The 24102-nt window shown below is 33.5% G+C and overlaps 1 protein-coding gene across 1 annotated transcript in view; it reads left to right on the top strand.

Annotated features, from left to right (window-relative positions):
- The window catches only part of LOC140443727 (uncharacterized), a 48409-nt gene extending 24744 nt beyond the window's left edge, over positions 1–23665 (top strand). The window contains exon 3 of the mRNA XM_072535116.1: positions 21171–23665. Coding sequence (XP_072391217.1) covers positions 21171–23494 — 2324 coding nt within the window. The 3' untranslated portion in view covers positions 23495–23665. The remainder of the gene's footprint in view (positions 1–21170) is intronic.
- The last annotated feature ends 437 nt before the right edge of the window (positions 23666–24102 follow it).

The following is a 24102-nucleotide window of genomic DNA, read 5'->3' as shown; positions in this document are numbered from 1 at the left end:
ACTTTCACATAGACTATTCATGAAAAATTACTGGTAAATATTTCAAACATAATTCAGGAATGCTTTGGTTATATAAATTGTATATGTATTTAAATTAGCGCGCCACTTCTCACCTCTTATTTTGTAAAGCACAGCATATCCGATACGCGGATGTGTGCTGTGCTGAAGAGAGAAAGAAAAGATGGCGAATTCGTTCAATAGCGTGTAACTTGTGTGTGAATAAAGTTCATTTAAAAGCATAGTTTTTCATCATTCAATGCACATTTACTGAAGTGTTTCATCCCCTCTACATGGTCGTTCGTCGCAGTCAGTCAAATTTTGTAACAGACAGGCTTCTAAATAAATTAGGTCTGCCCAGAAATAAAGGAAAAATCTCTGTTATCGGTATTGGTCAAGTGTCTTCTAATGTTTAATTCAAAACCAATATCCATATAAAGTCGCTTCACTCTTCTTATGAATCTTCAATGTCATGTTTAGTCGTTGACAACATATGTGATAGGATTCCAAGTTACCGTCTTGATACTTCAGCCTTTCATATTCCTTCTAATATTCAGTTGTCGGATCCAAACTATGGCATCCCATCTGATATTGATATTCTTATCGGTGCAAGTCACTTTTGGAATCTGCTATGTGTTGGTCAAGTAAAATTAGGTCCGAACAATCCAATACTCCAGAAAACAAAACTGGGAACTTTTGTTTAAACTTTTTTTTTTAACTTTTCACACAATAAGGAATGCCCTGATCCAACTCGGTTTTGGGAAATTGAAGAGTGTCATACTTCTAAACTTCTTTCAGGAGAAGAAATCAATTGTGAAATACATTTCAAAAACAGTTTTCAAAGAAACGAAGAAGGTAGATTCGTTGTATCACTATCTTTAAAGGATTCTCCTTCCAAACTTGGAAATTCTATTCAAGCCGCTACTAGACGTTTCTATAGTCTAGAGCGCAAACTTCAAGCTAATGTTCTTCTCAAAGAAAGATATGTTAATTTTATGAACGAATATTTGTCTTTAGGACATAATGTCACAATGTACTTCGGCTGATACTGCTGAACCAGATTTTTATCTTCCTCACCATGGAGTAATTAAAGAGGAGAGCCTGACTACTAAACTCAGGGTAGTTTTCAATGGTTCTTTTCCTCTTCATCCGGAGTCTCCATCAATGACCTACAAATGGTAGGACCTTCACTTCAAGATGATCTTGTATCTATATTATGAACATTTCGTCAACATTCTTATGTTGTCACTGCATATATTGCTAAAATGTACCGACAAGTTTTAGTGAACCCATCGCAACGTTGCTTGCAGAAAATACTACACGCTATGGCACAGCTGCTGCTTCTTTTCTGTCAACTAGTTGTCTTCATCAATTATCCCTTGATTCCGTGGATGCATATCCAGAAGCTTCCAAGGTTATTGGCCATGACTTTTACGTCGATGACCTATTAACAGGTTCGGAGTTTGCAGATAGTTTATCCAGAATCTGCCTTGAAGTTTCCTCTATTTTAAAATCTGGATGCTTTCCATTACGTAAATGAGTCTCTAATAAACCGAATGTTCTTCAAAATCTGCATAACTTAAATTCCCCAGACATATTATTTTCCTTAGGTTCTAATGAAAATACAAAGACTTTAGGAATTCAGTGGTGTCCAAAGTCTGATCTCTTATCTTACCAAGTGGATTGTACATCTTTGCTGAATACTGTGTCTTAAAGATCCATCCTTTCTAGAATTGCTCAAATTTTTGACCCTCTAGGACTTCTCAGTCCAGTTGTCATTATCGTCAACATTTTAATGCAGCAATTATGTCTTGAAAAATTAGATTGGGACCAATCTGTTCCTCTCGATATTCAAACTAAGTGGTTACATTTTCGAGATAATTTATTTCATTTAAATGACTTAAGTATTCCCAGACATACTATTCTAAAGAATTCTATTCATCGAGGGATTCACGGGTTCTCTGATGCTAGCGAATCAGCGTATGGTGCTTCAATATATATTGTGTCGATAATCACGGTAATACATCAGTCAATCTATTGTGTGCTTAATCCAAGGTAGCATCTCTAAAGAAAATCTGTTCCGCGTCTATCACAGCATTATCACAGCTTCTGGATAAAGTAAACCAATCCCTTAACATTGATTTTCATGAGAGATTTTTCTGGACAGATTCAACCATTGTCTTAGATTGGATCAAAACTCCCTCTCACTTGCTTAAAACGATTGTGGGTAATCGTGTTTCCGAAATACAGTCTAAAACCAACATTGCAAATTGGAGACACGTCGGTACAACTGACAATCCAGCTGATCTTCTGTCTCGGGGTATCAACCCTGGTCTTCTTAGTTCATGTGATCTCTGGTGGCATGGACCAACATTCTTAGTGGGTGCTGAAGATGGTTGGCCTGCTCGTCAGTTTGATTTTCCTAAAGTTCTTTCTGAAACTAAATCTCTAGTTTTAGTTAACCCTTTTTAATTCCAATTTGAGAGATTCTCAAGTTTAATCAAGCTTATTAGGTTGGTGGCCTATTGGTTAAGATTTAGGCACAATGCTCTAGTTGGTGACAACTCTCTCAGATGGACTGGTTCCCTTACTTGAGAAGAATTACGTTCATCCATTCAGTATTTGGCCAAATTAGTTAAATTAGAAAGTTTCTCTGATGAAATTTCTCGTGTAAAGGAAGGAAAATTGATTTCTTCGAAAAGCAAGCTTATCAGCCTTAATCCTTTCTTAGATGAAGCTGGTGTAATAAGAGTAGGAGGCAGATTGCGTCATTCTCATTTTGAGTTCGATAAGAAACATCTTAGGTTAATACCTGCGCATCATCCGTTTACGACTTTGGTGTTCCGGTCAACTCAGTTTCTACTTTTTCATGCTGGCCCTCAGCATCTGCTCTCTGTGGTTAGAGAAACCTTTAGGCCCATTAACGGTAAAAGTACTGCAAAACAAACAGTTCGTCAATGCGTACGGTGTTTTCGTATGGAGCCTACTTAAATATCTCCAATAATGGGAGATCTTCCAGCCGCACGTGTTACTCCAACGCTTCCCTTCCCTGTGACAGTAGTTGACTATGCTTGCCCATTTGTCCTTAAAATTAAACGAGGGCGAAACTCATCCTCATACAAGGCATATGTTTGTCTATTTGTATGTCTAGCTGTAAAGGCCATTCATTTGGAGCTTGTTACGGACTTAAGAGCTGTCATTTTTAGACGCATTAAAGCGATTTATTGCTAGGCGAGAAAAATCCGCACAAATTATGTCTGATAATGGTACAAATTTTGTTGGTTCTAAAAATAAGTTACAAGAGTTAGGTAAATTTCTCAAAACTAATCATGCTCATATATCTGATATTTGTGCAAATAATGATATACATTGGCGATTTATACCTACCCATTCGCCTCATTTCGGAGGCCTGTGGGAGGCTGGAATAAAATCTATGAAGGCACATCTAGTACGTGTAATGTCAGAATCTAAACTAACTTATGAAGGCTTCCCTACAATACTTGCTCAGGTTGAAGGAATCCTTAACTCCCGGCCTCTAAGTCCTATGTCTTCTGATCCCTCTGGCCTTTCTCTCCTGCTCACTTTTTAATTGGAAGATCGATGGAATCCGTGCCAGAAATTGATGTCACTCGTATACCGCCAAATAGACTCTCATCATTTCAACGACTTCAGCAACTTTGGCAGCACTTCTGGCAACGCTAGTCGCTGGAGTACGTTTCTGAGCTGCAGTAACGACAAAAGTGGAAGCAGAATCAGTCAATACAAATTGGCGTTCTCGTTCTAATCAAAGTTCTGTGTTTGCCTCCATTAAACTGGTCTATGGGACTTGTTGAAGTTGGAGTCTAATTCTGGCCCAGATGGTGTGGTCCGAGTGGTTACCGTTCGAACTGTCAAGGGACTTTGAAACGAACTGTCGTAAATCTATATCCCCTTCCAAGTGATGTTCAAGTGAATAAACATTGACAATATTTTTAAGGGTTCTTATTTAATATTTAGTAAAAAAAAATACTTGTTTGAAACCTTGCCCTTTCAAGGTGGGCAGCATGGATAAATTGTGTATAGTATTTTTCATATAAAAATTCGTGCACGTCACAATTTATATAAAGTGACGTAACTTGTATTTAAAATTTCCAGAACGTCAACCTTAAGCGTTCAAATTTTCCTAACACAGCTAATAATACGAAACCCATACGGAACTGCTCGATCTTCATAGGCGTCAACATGGTATAATAATCAGTAAAATATAATCATCATTATATTGGGAATTTTAGAATTATATTGATTAAATAACCAAAAACATTTGCTATTATTAATAATATAAATTTTATGAAATAACTCTTTATCTATTATTCCACAAAATAATAAATTTAATTAAATATATTAGACAATTGTACGCAACTGATACAGGAATACCTAAAATTTTTTGACAGTTCAGCATGTGGCAAAATTGTTTTAAAGGGTTGCCGCTGTTTTAGAATTAGAATTTTGTTTATGTTTTGATTTCTTACACAATTTGATCATATTATATTATACATTAATAGATTATATTTATAAATACATATTAAATTTAGATTAATAGCTTTAAAAACTAATTATTATTGTGTATTGTGATTGTGCTATGCCAAAACAACTAAATAGTCTGTACAAAGCTGATAAGCTTTCATAAGATAGATTATTTTGAACAAGAAATAATGGCGGGACATTTTTACTATTAATGCTCTAAAAGTAGTAAATTTAAAATTTAGAATGTATAATATTGTATTGAAATGTTTTCTTATGAATTTTAGTGTGTTGCAGTAATCTTAAAACTAAGTGTATTTACTGTTAATATGTGGTTAATATAATAGTTTGACAAATAGTTGACATTTTAAAAATTCCTCACTTACTAACTATTCTGATGTTTTGGTAACGCTGTGGGGTTCTGACGTCGTAAATCTTGAATGACATGCAGCGCGCATTTTTATATGAAAAATACTAATATGTATTTAAATTAGAGCGCCACTTCCCACCTCTTATTTTGTAAAGCACAGCCATCGAGCAAAAAGACAAAAGAGGGAATGTAAAGGTAGTGGGGGCAAAAATATTGTTAGACAGGAAGTGCCATCTTGAGAGGCCAAATTAAACAAGGAAAGAGAGTCTTTCCTTGTTTAAGAAATCAAATTTAGTTGGGTTATGTTATTATGTGTCCCAACTGTCACATGAAATCTTATTTATATTGAAGTTTTTTAATAATTGTTTCACATTTTAGACTGTTATCGTTAATATTTAATTAAAATTTTTTCGTCTAAGACACATTCTGAAAACTATTTTATAGCTACTGTTAATAAGTGTCGGAAAATTTAAATTTGGCGCATTCGCATTTCCGGATATGTCCGCCATCAGAGGCCACTTTTTTGGTCGCCTTTTCATAAGGATTAGATTCCCTCTTTTGTCTTTTTGCTCGATGAGCACAGCATATCCGATGTAGAGCTGGGAAGTTTAGTTCAGTACGTGGATGTAGATCTCGATTTTTCGATCTCGCCGCAAATGTCAAAAATATTTCGGTTTGGCAGTGTTGGCATGTTTTTATAATGCATATGTTGTATGCTTCAAATATAAAGAGATAAAGCTTTTAAAAAGTACATTTTGATTATGCTATTTTATGAATTCTGCAATTTTTAATTTATATGAAGCAATAACGAGTAAATATTTGTCTCTTTCGAGATTAATTTGTAAACATCTGTTGTAATCTGGCAACTGTTGATTTGACGATTGCCAAATCTATCCCCTAATCTATCAAAGGGTAATTGCTTAAAAAAATTTCTATTAATTAGTTGCAATTAATCTTCAAATAAACAAATATTTACTCATTCTTGTTTTATATAAATCAAAAATTGCAGAATTCATAATATAATATAAACAAAATGTACTTTTCTAAAGCTTTATCTTTTTATATTTGAGGTATACAGCATCTACATTATAAAAACATGCCAACACTGTAGATTCTAACTCGATGCAACACTGCTATACCGAATATTTTTGTTCCATGTTTGACATTTGCGGCTATAATCAGCTTGTACTTTCGGTAAATTCAACCCATAAGAAAAGAGTAGTTCGTTTAGTTCACTGATTCATACGACATACTATCTTATGTCAAAGTAGATCAATCAGGAACATTTTATTTTGACAAATGACATTAAATATTTTTGTAAATATAAAAAGTAACCTATAAAGTTGTATTTGTTACCTAAATTAAAATAAGTTTCGTTTATAAGATCATCGCAAAAAATAAAACGTTAAATCGGTTATCATTTAAAGAATAGAATACCATAACCCATAATCTCTATACTTTTGCCATTCTTTGATATTACTGAAACATACATAATCATGTTTAATAAAACTGAAGTAAAACAAGAAGTTGGTGAGACTACTTGCAACGGAAAAATAGATAATGAAGTTCTACAGGATACCTTTAAGATTGAAATTAAGGAAGAACCTACCATGGAAAGTAGTAATGATACAGTTGATTATTTAGACGTTAAGAAATGTCCTATAAAAGCTGAAATAGAACAAGATGATAGTAAGTAAATAAAGCATCCCTATTATCTTGCCCTCTAATAAAAATATTCCTTTTCATTCTCTAATAATACTAGGCATTTTCGACAGGGATAAAGATCTTAAATCTAAGGTGATGTGATATGTAGTAAGAGTATGTCAGTTTTTGTTGGTTCTAAGGATTTTTCACCCTCTGGTTATATTATGAAGTATAAAGATCATAAGTATACTTTCTGGAAAACACAATTATTTGACTTATACTCTTACTACTTATCATCTTAAAAATATAACTTAAATTAGAAATTGTGATAAAAAATATGAGATCAAATATGTTGAGTAAATTTATTTACAAGTAAAAATTAGAGAGTAGGGCATTTTCTTTTTATTACTATGAAAATACACAGGGCATTCCATCTAAAAAAAAATACCTACATCATTACTTAAAGGTGGTTGACTCTCTACGTTTTCAGGTAGCATAAGGAAAATTTAAATTGAAAATAAAATCAAATAACACCCATATGTTGTAATACTTTTTATTATGGTATTACTAACTGACCTGGCAAACTTTGCCTTAAAATTAACATATGTTCTGTTAAATTGTTAAATTATTAGCTGAAAAGAACCCTCTTGAATATTTTTCATACACTCCTGTAATTCAGTTTATATTTATTTGATGATGGCTCTATAATAAAAGTTTAAATTTAAAATTAAATGCCTGTGAATACTTTGACTTATACAATTAGTTTATACTAAACACTTGCCTAATTTTTTATTGTTATGATTTCCATGACCTAAAAGAACATATATTCCATTCAGCTAGCCTAGCTTTGACTTTCATAATCATACATATTAAAACTCCTTGTTTCATTACATTATACACTAAGTAGTCCAAGATAGCGAAGAGAACCGAGGTGAGTAGATGATAGAAAAAGGAAGTACAAGACATAGATCCACATCTTTAGAAAATTCTTAACATTATTGCCAAGTCTTTTCCTACAGTTTGTTATAACTTTATTTACAATGAGACCAATTTCTGATTACTTGATTACTTATTATTGTTTGTTATAAACGTTCAATTAACAAAATATTTAAATATTTTAAAGATAAGGAGTTAAAGACAATTGAAAAATGAAAAAATTAACCTTAAACAAAGTTTTCTGCTAAATTCCACAATTTTTCAACCAGTTTTGTCCTTGACGCCTTTTCCAGACAAACATGAAATCAGTCCTGTATATGGAGCTGAAACATGGAACTATACTCCTAAAAAAATGCATTCATTTGTGAATAGATGTCTACGAATAATATTGGAGTATTTTGGTAAAACAAAATCACAAACGAAGAACTATGGCGAATAACAAACAAGTAAAAAATAGAAATTACAACAAAAAAGTGGAAATTGAGGTGGATAGGTCACATGTTATGGAAATCTCTGTCAAATATAGCGAGACAAGCTTTACACTATACACTCAAAACACTCCTTAAGAGGGCGACTGCATACACTAAGATGTGGCCGTCGGCTTAAAACCATCATGAAAGACATAGTCGTGGGAAAGGAGTAAGAACTGAGCTATTTATTTAACTTATGCATCCACACTTAATCAAATTTTGACGTCATTGATTTACAAACTGACTTTTTTTTTTGTTTTTTCTACATACATTGAACAATATTCAAAGTATTTATCTTTTTTATTACATGTAAATAAAATTTTATTTGAATTTTGTTCAAATTTGACTTTAAAATAAAAATAGTTTTGTTCTAACACTACGAAAACTGTCATGTAACTTTTTATTATACTGTTTACCTGCACAAAAATTTACGAAACATTTTTAAAAAATTTCAAAGTGTATTCAACCAAAAATTTCATTTTCTCACGACTTTTCATTAAACTCATTAGACTATTTTCAAAATTATTTCATTTATTTATTCATTTATTTATTTAGATACCTTACAAACACTATAGACTAATAGTAATTACATGTAAAGTGTTTAAGACAAAAAAATACAATAAATGAATGAAAGACACGAAAATTAATAATACAATAAGAAAAAAATACAGTAAACCCCTTAAACCTAGTGCTGATGAGCAAGCAATGTCTTAAGTTCACAGCTTTTTACATTACATATATCCACATGAGTCAGTCTATTAAATACTTCATTACAAATTTTCAACATATTGTTTATTGGTGATATGTTTCCATAGTAATTTGTAAAGAATAGATATAGGTTAGTTATCCTTAACCTACTCTTGGGTACTCTAAATTAAATAAACTGTTAACAGTTAAACTGTTAAAATACTGTTAATAATCAAGTATAGGAACATAATGGCCTGACTGTTTCTTCTGGTGGCAAGTGAATGCAACTGAAATGAGTCTAACATTACCCTGTATGAGACCACATATGGATATTTCTTATTTTTCCTTACATATAAAAATCTTAAAAATCGTTTTTGCACTTTTTCAATCATTTCTGAGTTTGAAAATGCAGTAGGAGACCAGGTGATTGAAGCATATTCCAGATGTGGTCTCACCAGGGCATTACAGAGTTTTATAATTGGGCTTATTCTGAAATTTTTGCTATTTCTACTGACAAAACCCAAAGCATGATAAGCTCTGTATTTCATAAAAGTGTATATTGAACTTCATGTTGATTTGGAATTTAACTCCAAGATCCTTCATAACACTCACTCTTTCAACTCGATCATCATTAATATAATAATCTTTAATAATACTATTGAGTTTTCGCATATATGAAACTACTGCACACTTTTTAACAATAAGAGTCATTTTTGAATCATTAAACCATTGGGTAACTGATCTTAGACAACTTGCAATTTCACTGCATCTTTCTTATTAGAGATTGTTTTAAAAAGTTTAAAATCATCAGCATACATTAAGCTGTTACAAGATTTAATACAATCTGGCAAGTCGTTAATAATTAAAATAAGAGCAATGGTCCTAGTTTGCTCCCCTGTGGGACTCCTGAGAATGACACATATTGGTGAGAAAAGCAATTACCTACTTTTACTGTATTCTTTCTATCTGACAAATAAGATTTTAATAAATTAAAAACTTTTCTTGAGAAACCAAACTGTACCAGTTTATTTAAAAGAATACAGTGATTTACTTTATCAAATGCTTTTTCGCAATCAGTATACAGAACGTCCAACTGTTCCCCTGCCTCAATAGCCTTAGCAATATGTTCAGAGAGAACACAGAAATTAGTTACTGTTGATTTGTCTCTTACAAAACCATGCTGGAATTTGCTGATTTTACTGTTAACATACTATTTAACAGGCTGATAGGCCTGTAGTTTTCAATCTCATTTTTTTATCTTTTTTTTGTATTGGAGAAATTGTTGCCACTCTTAAAATATCTGGAAAATATTCCTGTTCAATCTACATATTAAATAAAAACGCCAGAGGTTTAGCCAAGGGTTCAGCCATTCCCTTATAGATATAGGGTGGTATTTCATCAGGGCCTGTAGATTTTTTTGGTTTAAGTTTTTTAATACTGTTTACAACATCTAATTCTGTGATATATTTAAAGATAAAAGAACCCCACTCAGTGCTTTGAGAAGGACAATGTGTGCAGTCAGATGTATCATACACTGATGCAAAATTTTTATCAAAGGCACTCGCAATATCAAAAGGTGTATTAAACTTGGAGCTGTTTAATGTCATTTCTATGGGAATTCCACTATTCTTATATTTTGACTTAAAGAAAGTCCAGAATTTGTTTGGGTCAGCAAGTGAATGGTTTTCAAGTGAACATTTGTATAAGTTATGTTCATATTTGGTTTGGTGTTTAATAGCAGTTCTTAAAAGAAATTCAACACTCTTTGGGCTCCCTCAGGGTTTTATTTAAACACAAACGATGCAGAAACAATTTTTGGCTTTAGGAATAGAACAATTTAAAAAGGTGTACATTTGACTATAAAAAACATTAAAAGCATTTTTAATATCCTTATATAAGAATAATGAGGACCAGTTAAACTGAAAAATTAAATGATAACGATGCCAGTAGTTACCTTGAGCATAGTTGTATGTAGATACTTTTTTGTTGCCTGGTAAATCAGCTATTTCACTTACTCTGATACTGAAGATGAGAGTGTAGTGATAAGAATCTTCAGCCACTAATGGACAGTCAGACCTTGCCACAGTACAAACATTATTAGTCAAAGCAAAATCTATTCATACAATTAGGAATATTATTTATTTGTTTCAAGTTGTTAATATTACGAAATTGCTGTTATCATTAAAATGGGGTAAATTGAAATCTCCTAGTAACATCACATTTGAGTTTTTTGATAATAAAATATTCTCAAACAAACTAAAATAATTTTCATACATTTCAATATCAGCTTTAGGTATAAAATACACAAAAGAAACATAAGGGGTACAGTTTTTTAAATGTATCTTAAAAGTATTATACAATCACTATCACAGGTAACATTTCATAAAGTAGTTCATTTTTGATTGCTAAAAGTACTCCTCCACCTCGCAGCCTATAGTTTGACCTATCTTTCCTAAACACTATTGTCGAAAAGTTCAGAGTCAAAAATACCTTCATTCAGCCATGACTCAGTAAGGGCAATTATGTCATAGTTTTCAGTTAGAGCTTCAGCATATATTGTATTGGTTTTGGTTCTTAAACCACATACATTTTGATAGTATATTGACATCAGATTCTTTGGTGTATTAATGTTTATATGACTTACTATTTGTGTTGATTGAGAGGGTCCATTTATGTTTCTGTCGGCACTCTCCTCTTAGTAAAAACGGGAAACTACTGCACTACTAGGCCACACTTCTCTATTCCAAACCTTTCTGAAATTATCTTGGTTAACAGCGACCTTCATTGAGGAATAAATGTCTGGGTATTTCGACTCAACAGACTCGCAGGTCACTTCTGGAAACTTATCTCTAAGACTGTTTCTTAAGTCTTCGGGTTTAATGTTAGGAGCCAATCTTGAAACATGCAGAGATGCTGATTTAGGAACCGTCTGAATGTTGATATATTCAGATCCAAGTCCAACCACAAACATCCTACAACGATTAGCGGGGGGGGGGGCCACAGACACCCATTCATTCTCATTATTTTTCCCTTCCAAATTTTGAATATTATGCATGATATTTTGTTGCTTAGCCTGCAAAACGGCTGCATTGACTTCATGGTCCGAAATCACAGGAAACTGCGCTGTTGGCGTCATTTCTGCATTTTTCTGCTCACCTCTGTTTGCATTTGTGTTAGTTTTAGTTTTCATTGTTAAAATTTGGGTTTGGGGGTTATTGTTTGACTTTGACTGCTGCGGCTTCGTCTTCCCTGCATATCGATGGCCTAGAATGAAAAAGTCGTAAGTAGGTTTTTACAAATTATACAGAAGGAACAAAAAACTGGTTATTTTGACCAATATTGGTTTTGATCTGTTGGGTACCATATTAGTTTTTAGACTAATACAATGAAATTGTTATTGTTACCTGACTTACGATATTTTCATATATCAAAATTAAAGAAGCCAGCCTCAACTAGAGACCGACCGAATGTGATTTTTTTGGCCGAAGCCGAAGCCGATGCCGAAGTTCGGCCTGTAGGATACCTTCGGCCGAAGCCGAAGGTGACTAAAAATATACCTATTCCTATTATATGTTAATAATTTAAATAATGTGCATTATATTTTTATTACCTGATATGTGATAACAAAAATATGAAATTATGAGATAAAAAAGTCAAACATTTATACATTATTTGGTAATAAAAGCGATAATAAAAATAAATAAAAATAAAAAAACAAAGTCGAAACATTTATAGTCGATGGTCGATGTTTTGCCATTTAGGTATCTAGTCAAAACACCAGGAATCATGAGTTTTAACAAATACAATAAAATTATTATTATCAGAATTTTACTACGTGAGAAATATTCAAATGATGATCTTTGAGACATATTGGCCTATTGTTAAAATTTATATCCTACCTACTACCTGACCTGAAAGTTTGTAAAACATTTTAGTTAAGGGTATAAAATAGGGTGTAAATACTATTCAAATTATCAAAGGCTCGCCGAAGCATATTGTTCAGAGATTATTTCATTTCTATCGTATAGTATACTGACAGAGCATTTTATTATTCCACCTTCGGCGAAACCTTCGGCTTTGTTTTGGCCGAAGCCGAATTTTGGCCGAAGGTTTAAATATTGGCCGAAGCCGATGCCGAAGCAGATTAATCGGTCGGTCTCTAGCCTCAACATCACATTAAATACATTTATTAAGAAATTATTACAAAGTTTCAGTACAAAATAAAACTAATAAAATATAATGATTGTGTTCTATAGCTTTAGAAAAGAATTTATTTTTCTCGTGTGGTAATGAATCATAGAAATTGTGCACCTCTTTTGGAAGGACATGTTTTATTAATAATTGATGGATTCGACCGTTACTTGATGGAAATTCATTTTATGTAACAATAAAACACTGAAAACTTTGTTTTCAAAACTTCCACAAAATTTATTTTAAATTCTTATCACTACAGCTGTTTCGGCTAATTGCCTTAAAGTTTTGAAAACAAAGTTTTCAGTGTTTTATTGTTACATGTTTTATTTCTTGCACGTGACTAAATTTTATAGCTGTAATCTTCGGTTTGTTTCGATATAAAGGTGTGATTCGTTCCAAGTCTTCTACAAGAGGCACTTTAATTTTGCGTGGAATATTAGAATACTCATCTTCATAGCTTGTCTTTACCTTTAGCTCCCCATTTGGGCAATATGGAATACATTTTATGTCTGTCACCACAGGATCGCCTGCTTTGTTACCCGGTCTCAGAGACGAGACATAGTTCAAACTACTAAATTTCTTGAAAAAAGTATACTCAAGTCATTCAACATTATATGGTTTCGGTTTAATTCGGGCAGTTCTACATATTTCTATGTAATTACTTGGAGAATAAATTTCTCGGTTCTGTAATTTTCTTTCAATATATATACCCGGTATTTAGGCGTTCCACGCCCTTCCGGTAGGGATCTATGGAGGAGTATCACCTAGCCGCAAGCCTTTATCTCTTGCCGTACTGCTCCACCATAGGCCGATCAGATACCAGCATATTCTAGACTAAGCCGCAGATTCATTTTAGAATTTTAAACTACTGCGTTAGCCTTTTTGTTTTCTGTTCACCGAGCCGGGGATTTGAACTGACATCTCTCGCATTGAAGCGAAGGAGAAGCCAGCCGCCCAGCCCGCTTGGCTATCCGATCGACAAAAGTCTTCCAGAGGTAGGATTTGAACCCGGATCAAATATTTACTATACCTTCGTACGACTCACTACACCACGGGCGATTAATTAAAAGAAAACCACATTGTGGGTTTTGAACTCTAATCGTCTGCGACGTCTGTGTCGAGTTCTTACCACTAATCCACGAAGGATACAATTTTCTTTCAATAGTAGCATGAATAGCATCACATTCCATTTGTGTATGGCCCTACTCTAAAATTTTTTTTAGTCTTGTTTTGACAGACGCAAGCAAGAATGTATTTGCCAAAATTGAATTCATATTCTGGTAAGTACAACCGTCAATAAAAATAATTATTTCGTTCACGGGTGGTGACAAATCAAGTTTTGTACAGATTAAATGAAATATTATAGAACAGAATTCGTCAGCATTTAGTTCTCCTTCACTTTCTTCACACAAAAAACAATATCCTTCAGACGATTTTATATCGAATATTGTAAAATTGTGGACTTTTAGCTTGGTTCTGTAATAGAGTGCTGATGCCTTTAATACGAGACATAAAAGTACTGCTTGTAAGTCCATTGTTAATAAAATTTTACTTTTGTCAGATAATTTATCTGCATTTTTTTCATTCTCAGCTAGTGTCTTGTTATTTTGGTGTATCATATAATTTTCTTCACTTTCATTTCCTAATTTGTAAGCGGAGCAAAGATCACATTGATCTTTTCCAGGGCTTAACAATGATAAATTTTTGCTCTCAAAAACATCATCAAAAGTGAAAGATGAAGCCGGTTTTTGATTCATTTCATTGCAGTATGTTTTATATTCACGATAAAGAACTGCATTTGAAGACCACATTGGTTCCAAATATAACTTTTTTGTGGATTTTCGACAATAATGCGACTCTACTTTGGGAAGAGCATCCAAAAAATTAATACATTTTCTAGAATCCTCAGCTTTATTTGAGCCAGCTTTAGGTTGAGCCTGAACATTTTTTTTTCTTCATTGGCTTGTGAAGAATCCAAAGGAGAAGCTTCTTCCTCTTCTGTTTCGGACTCCCTTGTACTATTCAAAGAGTTTTTGTACTTTCTTACCCAGTCAAATATACATCTCTCTCCAATTGCCAAAGTATTTAAAAAAATGGTCTGAATTGTGTTTCGAAACTATTTTACGGATTTAATATCAGATGTCGCTATTGCGTCCGTTTCGAAGCCATTTTATCGTTGCTTCCCAAAGACAGAAAAGATTAATTTTCACGTTGAGAACGCCTATGAATAACTGTTCTGATGAGCTTTATTAAAGCGAAATACGTATCAACAGATACATAGACGATTTGTACGTGAAATGAAATCTTGACTGTCTTTTTAATTTTATTTTTATTTAAAAAAAGTTTCTTACAAACTTTGTACTTTTCTTCAGCTGTACTAAGTTTTAGGTAGTATTCATAAGTAGTCTGTCTTCTGAATTTTTTCTTGTTTTTACCTTTTCTCTCCTTGACGCTAACAATATAGACAGACTGAGCAACAAACTTTTTTTTTTCATCCCAATTCATACCCCAAAACTGAGCAAATATTTTTTGTCTTTTCGATTTTCTTGCTTCTCTCCCAATAGTAAACGAATTTCCTTCTCTTCCCAAGTAATTTTGTCCTCTCATTCTCTTATCTTTGACTTTTGGATCCACTCTCCCTTTCTTGGTTTACCTTTTCTTGCTCGTTTTCTTATATTTTCTGAAGAAATTTCCATGGAACTATCAGAATTAATAGGATCATCTGTACCAATGTTTTTCAAGATTTGTTCACTTGAATTGGAAGCATCACTCAGTCATCATTTTCTGCAGAAATTACAATCGAACTACTAGCATTGGTCGGATCATGATGTATAGTTGCAACATTTGCATCAGTGTTGGTTCTTTTATTTAAATCGGTATCGATGTTTTCCAAAATTTGTTTACTTGAATCTGAAGTATAACTTTTGTCACCAACAAGTCCAGGGGTATTCATTTCCAATTGCAAAGAACCATCTTCTTGGACTAAGAAATTTAGAGAACTTTCAACCACAGGAAAACTATTCATTGTAAATATTATACTCGTATCATTAGGTACACTTAGCTCTAGAGGTGAAACTGGTAGATTTGAGGTATTTTCATGTGGGTTTTCGTCTGCATTGATAATATCTTGTTTTCTATTTACACTACATTAGACCGGTTTTGTATGTAGCTTTTGATCCACAGGAGATTCTGTCTCGATATTCTTGCAATGAGACTTTGGTTGCAGAACGATTTTACCATTCTAGCTCCTCGAGATTGATTGGTTTGTGATAGTATACGATCTGTAACAAAAGAAATCCAAATAAATAAAGCTAGCGTCTTTGTGCTGGGTGAGATATGAGTATGATAATGTCTAAAAATATCACCATTGATTCTAAAGAAAAATTCTGTTGCCATAGGTGTCCATTTTGAATGATGAATTCCACATCCCCGATAAACTGATACGATTGGTTAAGGCTACAATGCGTAAAGTTGTTTGCAAAGTCGAAATACAGGGCGAACAATCACAGGCATTTTAAACGCATGTTGGGATGCGCTGGCGTGTCTCCTTTTCAACATATCTTTGCAAAAGGCGGTCAGAGATTCCCAAATAGACAACAGAGGAAACATTTTTAATAAATCATCCCAAAATTTCGGCATATGCAGATGATGTTGACCTAGTTGCTCGCACAACACGCAAGCTAGAAGAAATGTATACCACCTTGTCAAACGCCTCAAAAAATATGGGCCTGCAAGTAAATGAAGATAAAACTAAGATAATGGCATCAACACCCAACAATAGAGCCAGAAACATCGGCCACCAATTCACGGTTGATAATTCTACCTTTGAAGTGGTGGACAAATTTACATACTTAGGCTCCCTGATCACCAAGGAGAACGTCATGACGGAAGAAATCAAGCGAAGAATAATCCTAGCAAACAAATGCTATTTTGGACTGAGTAGACATATGAGAAGCAGAAACTTAAGCCAAAAAACAAAAATAACCATATACAAAACCCTTATACAACCAGTGTTGACATATGGGTCGGAGGCATGGACCAATTCCAAGGCAGATGAAAATCTCTTGCTTCTATTTGAACGAAGGATCCTGAGAAGAATATTCGGTGGCATCTGTGAAAATGGTGTTTGGAGAAGGAGGTACAACTACGAGATATATCTCAGATATAAACATATATTTGATGGTAAAGACATCCTTTATAAAAATAGGAAGACTAAGATGGGCAGGACATCTGGCAAGATCACAGCAGAACAACCCTCCTAGAAGAATCCTTATGTCACAACCTGTGGGAGGTAGAAGTAGGAGTAGGCCAAAACTCTGATGGAGGGATGGTGTAGATGAGGATGGTAGACAAATAGGCGCAGCAAACTGGCAAGAGTTGGCAATGGATAGAACTGACTGGCGTAATAGACTTGGGAAGGTCGAGTCTATTTTATAGGGCTGTAGCCCCAATTATGATGATGATTAATAATGAAATATAAATAAATACCATTTGATAGTAAATGTAATTATATTAAAACGAGAATTATTATAAAAATTTAAACATGCATCAATGTTGTTATTAATTTGATGACATTTATGAAATTTAAATTTTGACAATCGTTACGAATCGAATCTTTTAGTGAAATATATTTTTTTAATTTTTTACTTCTCATTTAATTTAAATATTATGTTTTTTATGGGATTAAACCACAAGTATTGGTTGTGATTGTGGTGAAAATCACATTTTTAATTAACTAATATTTGACGTTTCGATTTCCACTTCGGAAATCGAAATCGAATTTCGAAAATCCAATAACCATAAACAAAATCTTTGCTTGTACACAATTTTACATAATTTGTACAAATAACCTTTTTTGAGAACGATTTTCGGAGTAGAAATCCAAACGTCAAATATTAGTTAATTAAAAATGTGATTTTCACCACAATCACAACCAATAATTGTGGCTTAATCCCATAAAAAACATAATGTTTAACTTAACCATGCCACAAGAAAGTAGTTTCAGAACCTTCTCATTTAACGTTTATGTTTTGTTAGTAATTTTTCATCCAGGTTTTAAATTAAACCTGCTTAGAGTAAATATATGATGACTATATACGAATTAATTGAGAGTAGTGAATCGATGTCAAGAACCGCTATTCTATGACGCTACCCGTAACGACGCCGTTTTTTGGCGCTAGTTCTGTGACGCCCGCCTCAGCATTTCACTATAGAGAAAAAAGTAAAATACAACACCAGGATAGAAGCTTATCTTTAAAAATTAGAAACGTTATTTAAAAAAAATTACTGATCGTTTTAACCCTAATATTGTATACTCAGTGACATTAGAAGTGTTACACCCAGAAGAAGTAATTTCTTGAACTTAATTTTTTGGCAAAATGATAGATTTACATCAAGAATGAAACGATAACGTTGTCAAGAATTTTTATTAACAAATAATAAAAAAAAAAAAAAATAATAACGTGTTTGGCGACCCCGTAGCTAAATATACTCCTGTATAAGTCTAGGCATTGACAAAATGAGATAATCGATGTCTGCTTGTGGCACCTCGTTCCAAGCAACTTGAATTTCATGTATTAACTGTGCCAGAGTCTGTGGAGGATGGTGCAAAGTGGACAGTCTCCTTCCCATCATATCCCATACATGTTCGATAGGATTTAAATCCAGAGCACGGGGTGGCAACGGCTAAACATTAACGCCAGCTTCTTGGAGAAAGTCCATAGTTTGACGAGCAATATGGGGAGGCGCGTTGTCTTGCTGAAAAAGGACGTCTCGACGGCTGTCGAGATAAGGCAGTAAAGTGGTTTGTAAGATGTCATCAATATAACGCGCAGCTGTCATATTGCCTCAAATAAACACAAGTGGTGATCGGCTACCATAGGCAATAGCCCCCCAAACCATTACTCCAACTGTCCTGTGTACATGTCTCTCAACAGCAAACCCGATATCTCGTCGCTCTCCACGGCGGCGTCTTAACATCCTACGACCATCATGCATTCCTAAAAAGGATCTTGATTCAGTGATCCGCAGTCAAAGGAAACACTAGTCGTGGGCGGAATGAAACCAGTTCAAAGGCTCGAATGCGACGATATAGTGTACGCATACTAACAGGTCTACCTACGACTCCAAACCGTTGGTCAGTAATTTGACGCGTAGTAGCAAAACGGTCTCGCAGAGCAAGTAATCTAAAGCGCCTATCTTGACGCTCTGTGGTACGCCTCGGTTGACCAGTAGGTCTTCTTCGTGTTCCTCTACCTTCGTTTGTCCACACACGACAGACACGCATAACCGTCATTGCCGTACAATTAACGCGACGGCCTATTTCGCGATACATCAAACCCATATCTCTATACGCAATAATTCTGCCCCTGTCAAAATCGCTTACATGGTGGTAATTTTGATGTCTTCGAACTCGAGACATTTTCTTACATTAAATACAATTAGACTGAGGAATAATAACTAAAAATTTCTATACAAACCGGTTTTTACATATCGGTATCTACAAAAAAATTTAAAGGTAAAACTTTATTTTTACAAAAAGTAGAAAAGATAAAACATTGATATTGTTATCATAGCATGTTTTAAATGTTGTCATTCTGTTGCCAAAAAATTAAGTTCAATTGCCTCTCAAGAATAACTCACACATGTTCTATGGGGTTAAGGTAAAGACTACGTGTTGGCTAGCCGATTGGTTCAGTGCCAACTTCTAAGAGATAGTCTCAACCTACTCGTGATGTATTCAATCTAGCATTATCGTGCATTGACAAAAAATTTGCCTACTACAAGGTGCAAAAGGCACTACATGATCCTGAAAAATATCTAATATGTAACGCTCAGCAGTAATATTGCCATTATTTAATACCAAATCCATGCGAGCTGTTGATGGCATGCCTTTCCACACTACAAGCGAACCTCCGCTAAATAAAATGGTATTTGTTATGTTTATTATGCATATTATCATTTGGTCTTCTAAAACCATGAATTAAAATAGAGTTGGTCACTCGTATCCAATCAAAATTGTAACTTATCTATCCACAGAACTTGTACCCAATCTGCTTCTTCCCATTTCACAGGATCTCTGCCAAAAGTTAACTGTGCTTTACGATTATCTCTGCTTAATGCTGATTTTCCAGCAGCAATACGAGGATGCAAATTTACACTGATGTGTTGAAGCTCAGATTACAACTGATGGGTTTTTACAAATCGTTGTCTTAGAAGACTGAAAGCCTTAGCAAACGACTGTGAGCAGGGGTTGTGACAAGTTTCTGCCATGACCAGCTCTTCTGGTATTCTCACCAGTTACCCTGTTCAATCACAAATTAACCCCTTAATTTGTAATCTCACATTATTTTTAACTTCTTATCTTATCTTATCTATTATAGTTTCACCGTGTATAAGTGACATTGTAAAACCATATCGTATAATATTTGAATAATTAGTTCATTTACCTACAACTAAATAAATTGCTGAATAATATATTTTCTAATTGAACTTCCTAAGTGTCGCAATTAAGGCGTAGATTAAATTGTAGTGTAAGCAAAGTTTGTTGGTATGGTACGATAGGAAGCATTAACCTCGATGTTTAGGTATGAAATATTTGTGAGATTATAAATTGGGGATTTGAGTTCATTTGAGTACAGTCAATCATAAGTAGTTACCTAACGAACATCATATTGTGTAATTACCAGTAGCTGTCAATAAATCAACACTTTTACTCCACAACTTCAACTTTATTATACCTATCATCGTCGACCGACAAGAAGCGGACAAAGGGGCATTTACAAACCGATTCGAACCTCAAATCCAAGTACGAAACTTTCCAACCCTGTATTTTTTAACCACGTTTCGATACTCATTTATGGAACAAACTGAATCTATTCAGCAATATCTCCAACCTTCTTTGTATAATACAACCGCTTGAGAACATTCATCAGGTGTTAGATTTCAGGATTCTTATTGCATCTTAAGACTTTAAGAAAAGAATTCCGAAACGTGTAAAAATCAAACCTTAAACTGACTTAAAATCGATTTATCGTTAATATAATAGTAAGTTAAAAATTCAAGATCAAAAACTTGTCAGTGCCAGTGTCATTTGTCGTTAATAGGAATATTGAAGACATAGAGGTTTTTCAAAATATAGTAAAATACTGTACAGTTTATTTAAATTGGCAATAATTTTCTAAAAATAATAATTAGTGCGTTAATTTCTTGGAGCAGTATATAAAACATGAATACCTAATTTTTTATTATTACAATTTGTACGACCTACACAAACATATTGCTTTAACTTAGCCTAGATTTGACTTCTCCAATTAAACATTATTTCTCATTTCGTTGCATGTTATTGATTTAACAGACGATTATAATTTTAGGTTTCTGTTGTAAAGATATGAAAGCTGATGCCAGTATCCTATTAACAAATCATGATAGAAGTGACAGTAATTTCAACCAATATATAACTTCCACTACCAATGTGAACGCTGGAGGACAACGTTTTATATGTATCATTTGCAAGAAAACGTTCTTAAACAATTCTTGTTTAGAACTACATATGAGGATACACACTGGGGAAAAACCTTTTGCATGTGAAATTTGCACCAAACACTTTTCAACAAAACAATATTTAAAAAAACATATGAGAGTGCATGCTGATGAAAAACCATTTGAATGTGAAATTTGCACCAAACGGCTTTCAACGAAACAAGTTTTAACAGCGCATATGAGAATGCATACTGGTGAAAAACCATTTAAATGTGAAATTTGCGCCAAAAAATTTTCAACAAGGAATTATCTACCAATACATATGAAATTGCATACTGATGGAAAACCATTGCCTACTGATGAAAAATCATTTAGATGTGGAGTTTGCACCAAACGTTTTTCAACAAAGAGTTATTTAACAATACATATGAAATTGCATACTGGTGAAAAATCATTTAAATGCGAAATTTGCAACAAACAATTTTTAACAAAGAGTAATTTAGCAGTACATATGAAATTGCATAATGATGAAGAACCCTTTAAATGTGAAATTTGCACCAAACAATTTGCAACGAAGAGTAATTTAAAAGCACATATGACATTGCATACTGATGAAAACCCATTTGAATGTGGAATTTGCACCAAACAGTTTTCAACGAAACAAGCTTTAAAATCGCATATGAGAGTGCATACTGGTGAAAAACCATTTGAATGTGAAATTTGCACCAAACGGCTTTCAACGAAACAAGTTTTAACAGCGCATATGAGAGTGCATACTGGTGAAAAACCATTTGAATGTGAAATTTGCACCAAACAATATTCAAGTAAATTACTTTTAAAATCGCATATGAGAGTGCATACTGGTGAAAAACCATTTGAATGTGAAATTTGCACCAAACACTTTTCAACAAAAAAATATTTAAAAAAACATATGAGAGTGCATGCTGATGAAAAACCATTTGAATGTGAAATTTGCACCAAACGGCTTTCAACGAAACAAGTTTTAACAGAGCATATGAGAGTGCATACTGGTGAAAAACCATTTGAATGTGAAATTTGCACCAAACAATATTCAACGAAATTACTTTTAAAATCGCATATCAGAGTCCATACTGGTGAAAAACCATTTGAATGTGAAATTTGCACCAAACAGTTTTCAATGAAAATATATTTAAAATCGCATATGAGAGTGCATACTGGCCAAAAACTATTTAAATGTGAAATTTGCAGAAAACAGTTTTCAACAAAACAAGTTTTAAAATCGCATGTGAGAATGCACACTGGTGAAAAACCATTTGAATGTGATATTTGCAACAAACAATGTTCAACAAAGAGTTATTTAACAATGCATATGAAACTGCATACTGATAAGAAACCATTTACATGTGGAATTTGTAACAAACAATTTTCAACAAAGAGTAATTTAACAATGCATATGAAATTGCATACTGCTGAAAAAACATTTGAATGTGGAATTTGCTCCAAACAATTTATAATAAATGAATATTTAAAAAGACATATGGCAGTGCATACCGATGAAAGACCATTTGGATGTGACATTTGCACCAAACAATTTTCAACGAACCGACTTTTAAAGTGTCATATGATATGGCATACTGGTGAAAAACCATTTGAATGTGAAATTTGCTCCAAAAAATTTTCAACGAAAGGACTTCTAAAAACGCATATGAGAGTGCATACCGGTGAAAAACCATTTGAATGTGAAATTTGCACCAAACAATTTTCAATGAAACTATATTTAAAATCCCATATGAGAGTGCATATTGGCGAAAAAGCGTTTAAATGTGAAATTTGCAACAAACAATTTTCAAAAAAGGATAATTTAACATCACATATGACAGTGCATAGTGATAACAAACCGTTTGAATGTGAAATTTCCACCAAACTGTTTTTAACCAAGAGTAAGTTAAAACAAAATATGACAGTACATACTGGTGAAAAACCATTTGGATGTGAAATTTGCACCAAACAGCTTTCATCGAAACACGCTTTAAAATCGCATATGACACTGCATACTGGAGAAAGACCATTTAAATGTGAAAATTGCACCAAACAGTTTTCAACGAAGCCACTTTTAAAATCGCATATGAGAGTGCATACTGGTGAAAAACCTTTCACATGCAAAATATGCTCCAGAAAATTTTCATATTATTCTGGTTTAAATGCACATATGCAAACTCACACTAGTGAGTAGCTCCATTGAGATCAGCCGGATTAATGACAGTTCCCAATAGACACACATCGAGTATCAGCTTTGAAGAGTGCCGTATAGTTGAACTCTCTCAAATATTTTTCATAGGTCCCTCTAATTAAGTTTATATTTACTTGCCGTTGGCTTTATAATAAAAGTTTAAATTGCTTGTGACTTACCCAATTTACTTATCCAATTAATATATTGATATGTAGCAAACAAAAATTTTCATGGCTTAAAAGAACATATTCACCCAGACTAGCTTTGACTCGTGATGTTGGAACTAGTGTGTGGAGACATCCAGGCGGGCTTGATGGTAGAACTCCTTTTGACTTAGTCTTCCGAAGACAAATTCAACACATTTTAAAGGCTACGTTTGTTTCTACTCTAACTCTATTACTTATTACAACGATTTGGCATTTATTACATCTGGCACCGATAAAGACTAAATATAACACCGATTCCATTTAAACGCAAAATGTTAAATTGATATCTACCAAATTAATCAGGGTTTTAGAGACATAATTTTGCTGCGATATCAGTTTTCGATTACGTAAGTTTGTGTTTGTGTCATAAGTGGACTGATAAATAATTTACCCAGAAAATTATTT

Source organism: Diabrotica undecimpunctata, chromosome 6 (genome assembly GCF_040954645.1).
Source record: "Diabrotica undecimpunctata isolate CICGRU chromosome 6, icDiaUnde3, whole genome shotgun sequence".
Taxonomy (NCBI): domain Eukaryota; kingdom Metazoa; phylum Arthropoda; class Insecta; order Coleoptera; family Chrysomelidae; genus Diabrotica; species Diabrotica undecimpunctata.
Note: the sequence above shows the minus strand (reverse complement) of the source record. Positions and strands in the feature narration are given on the sequence as shown.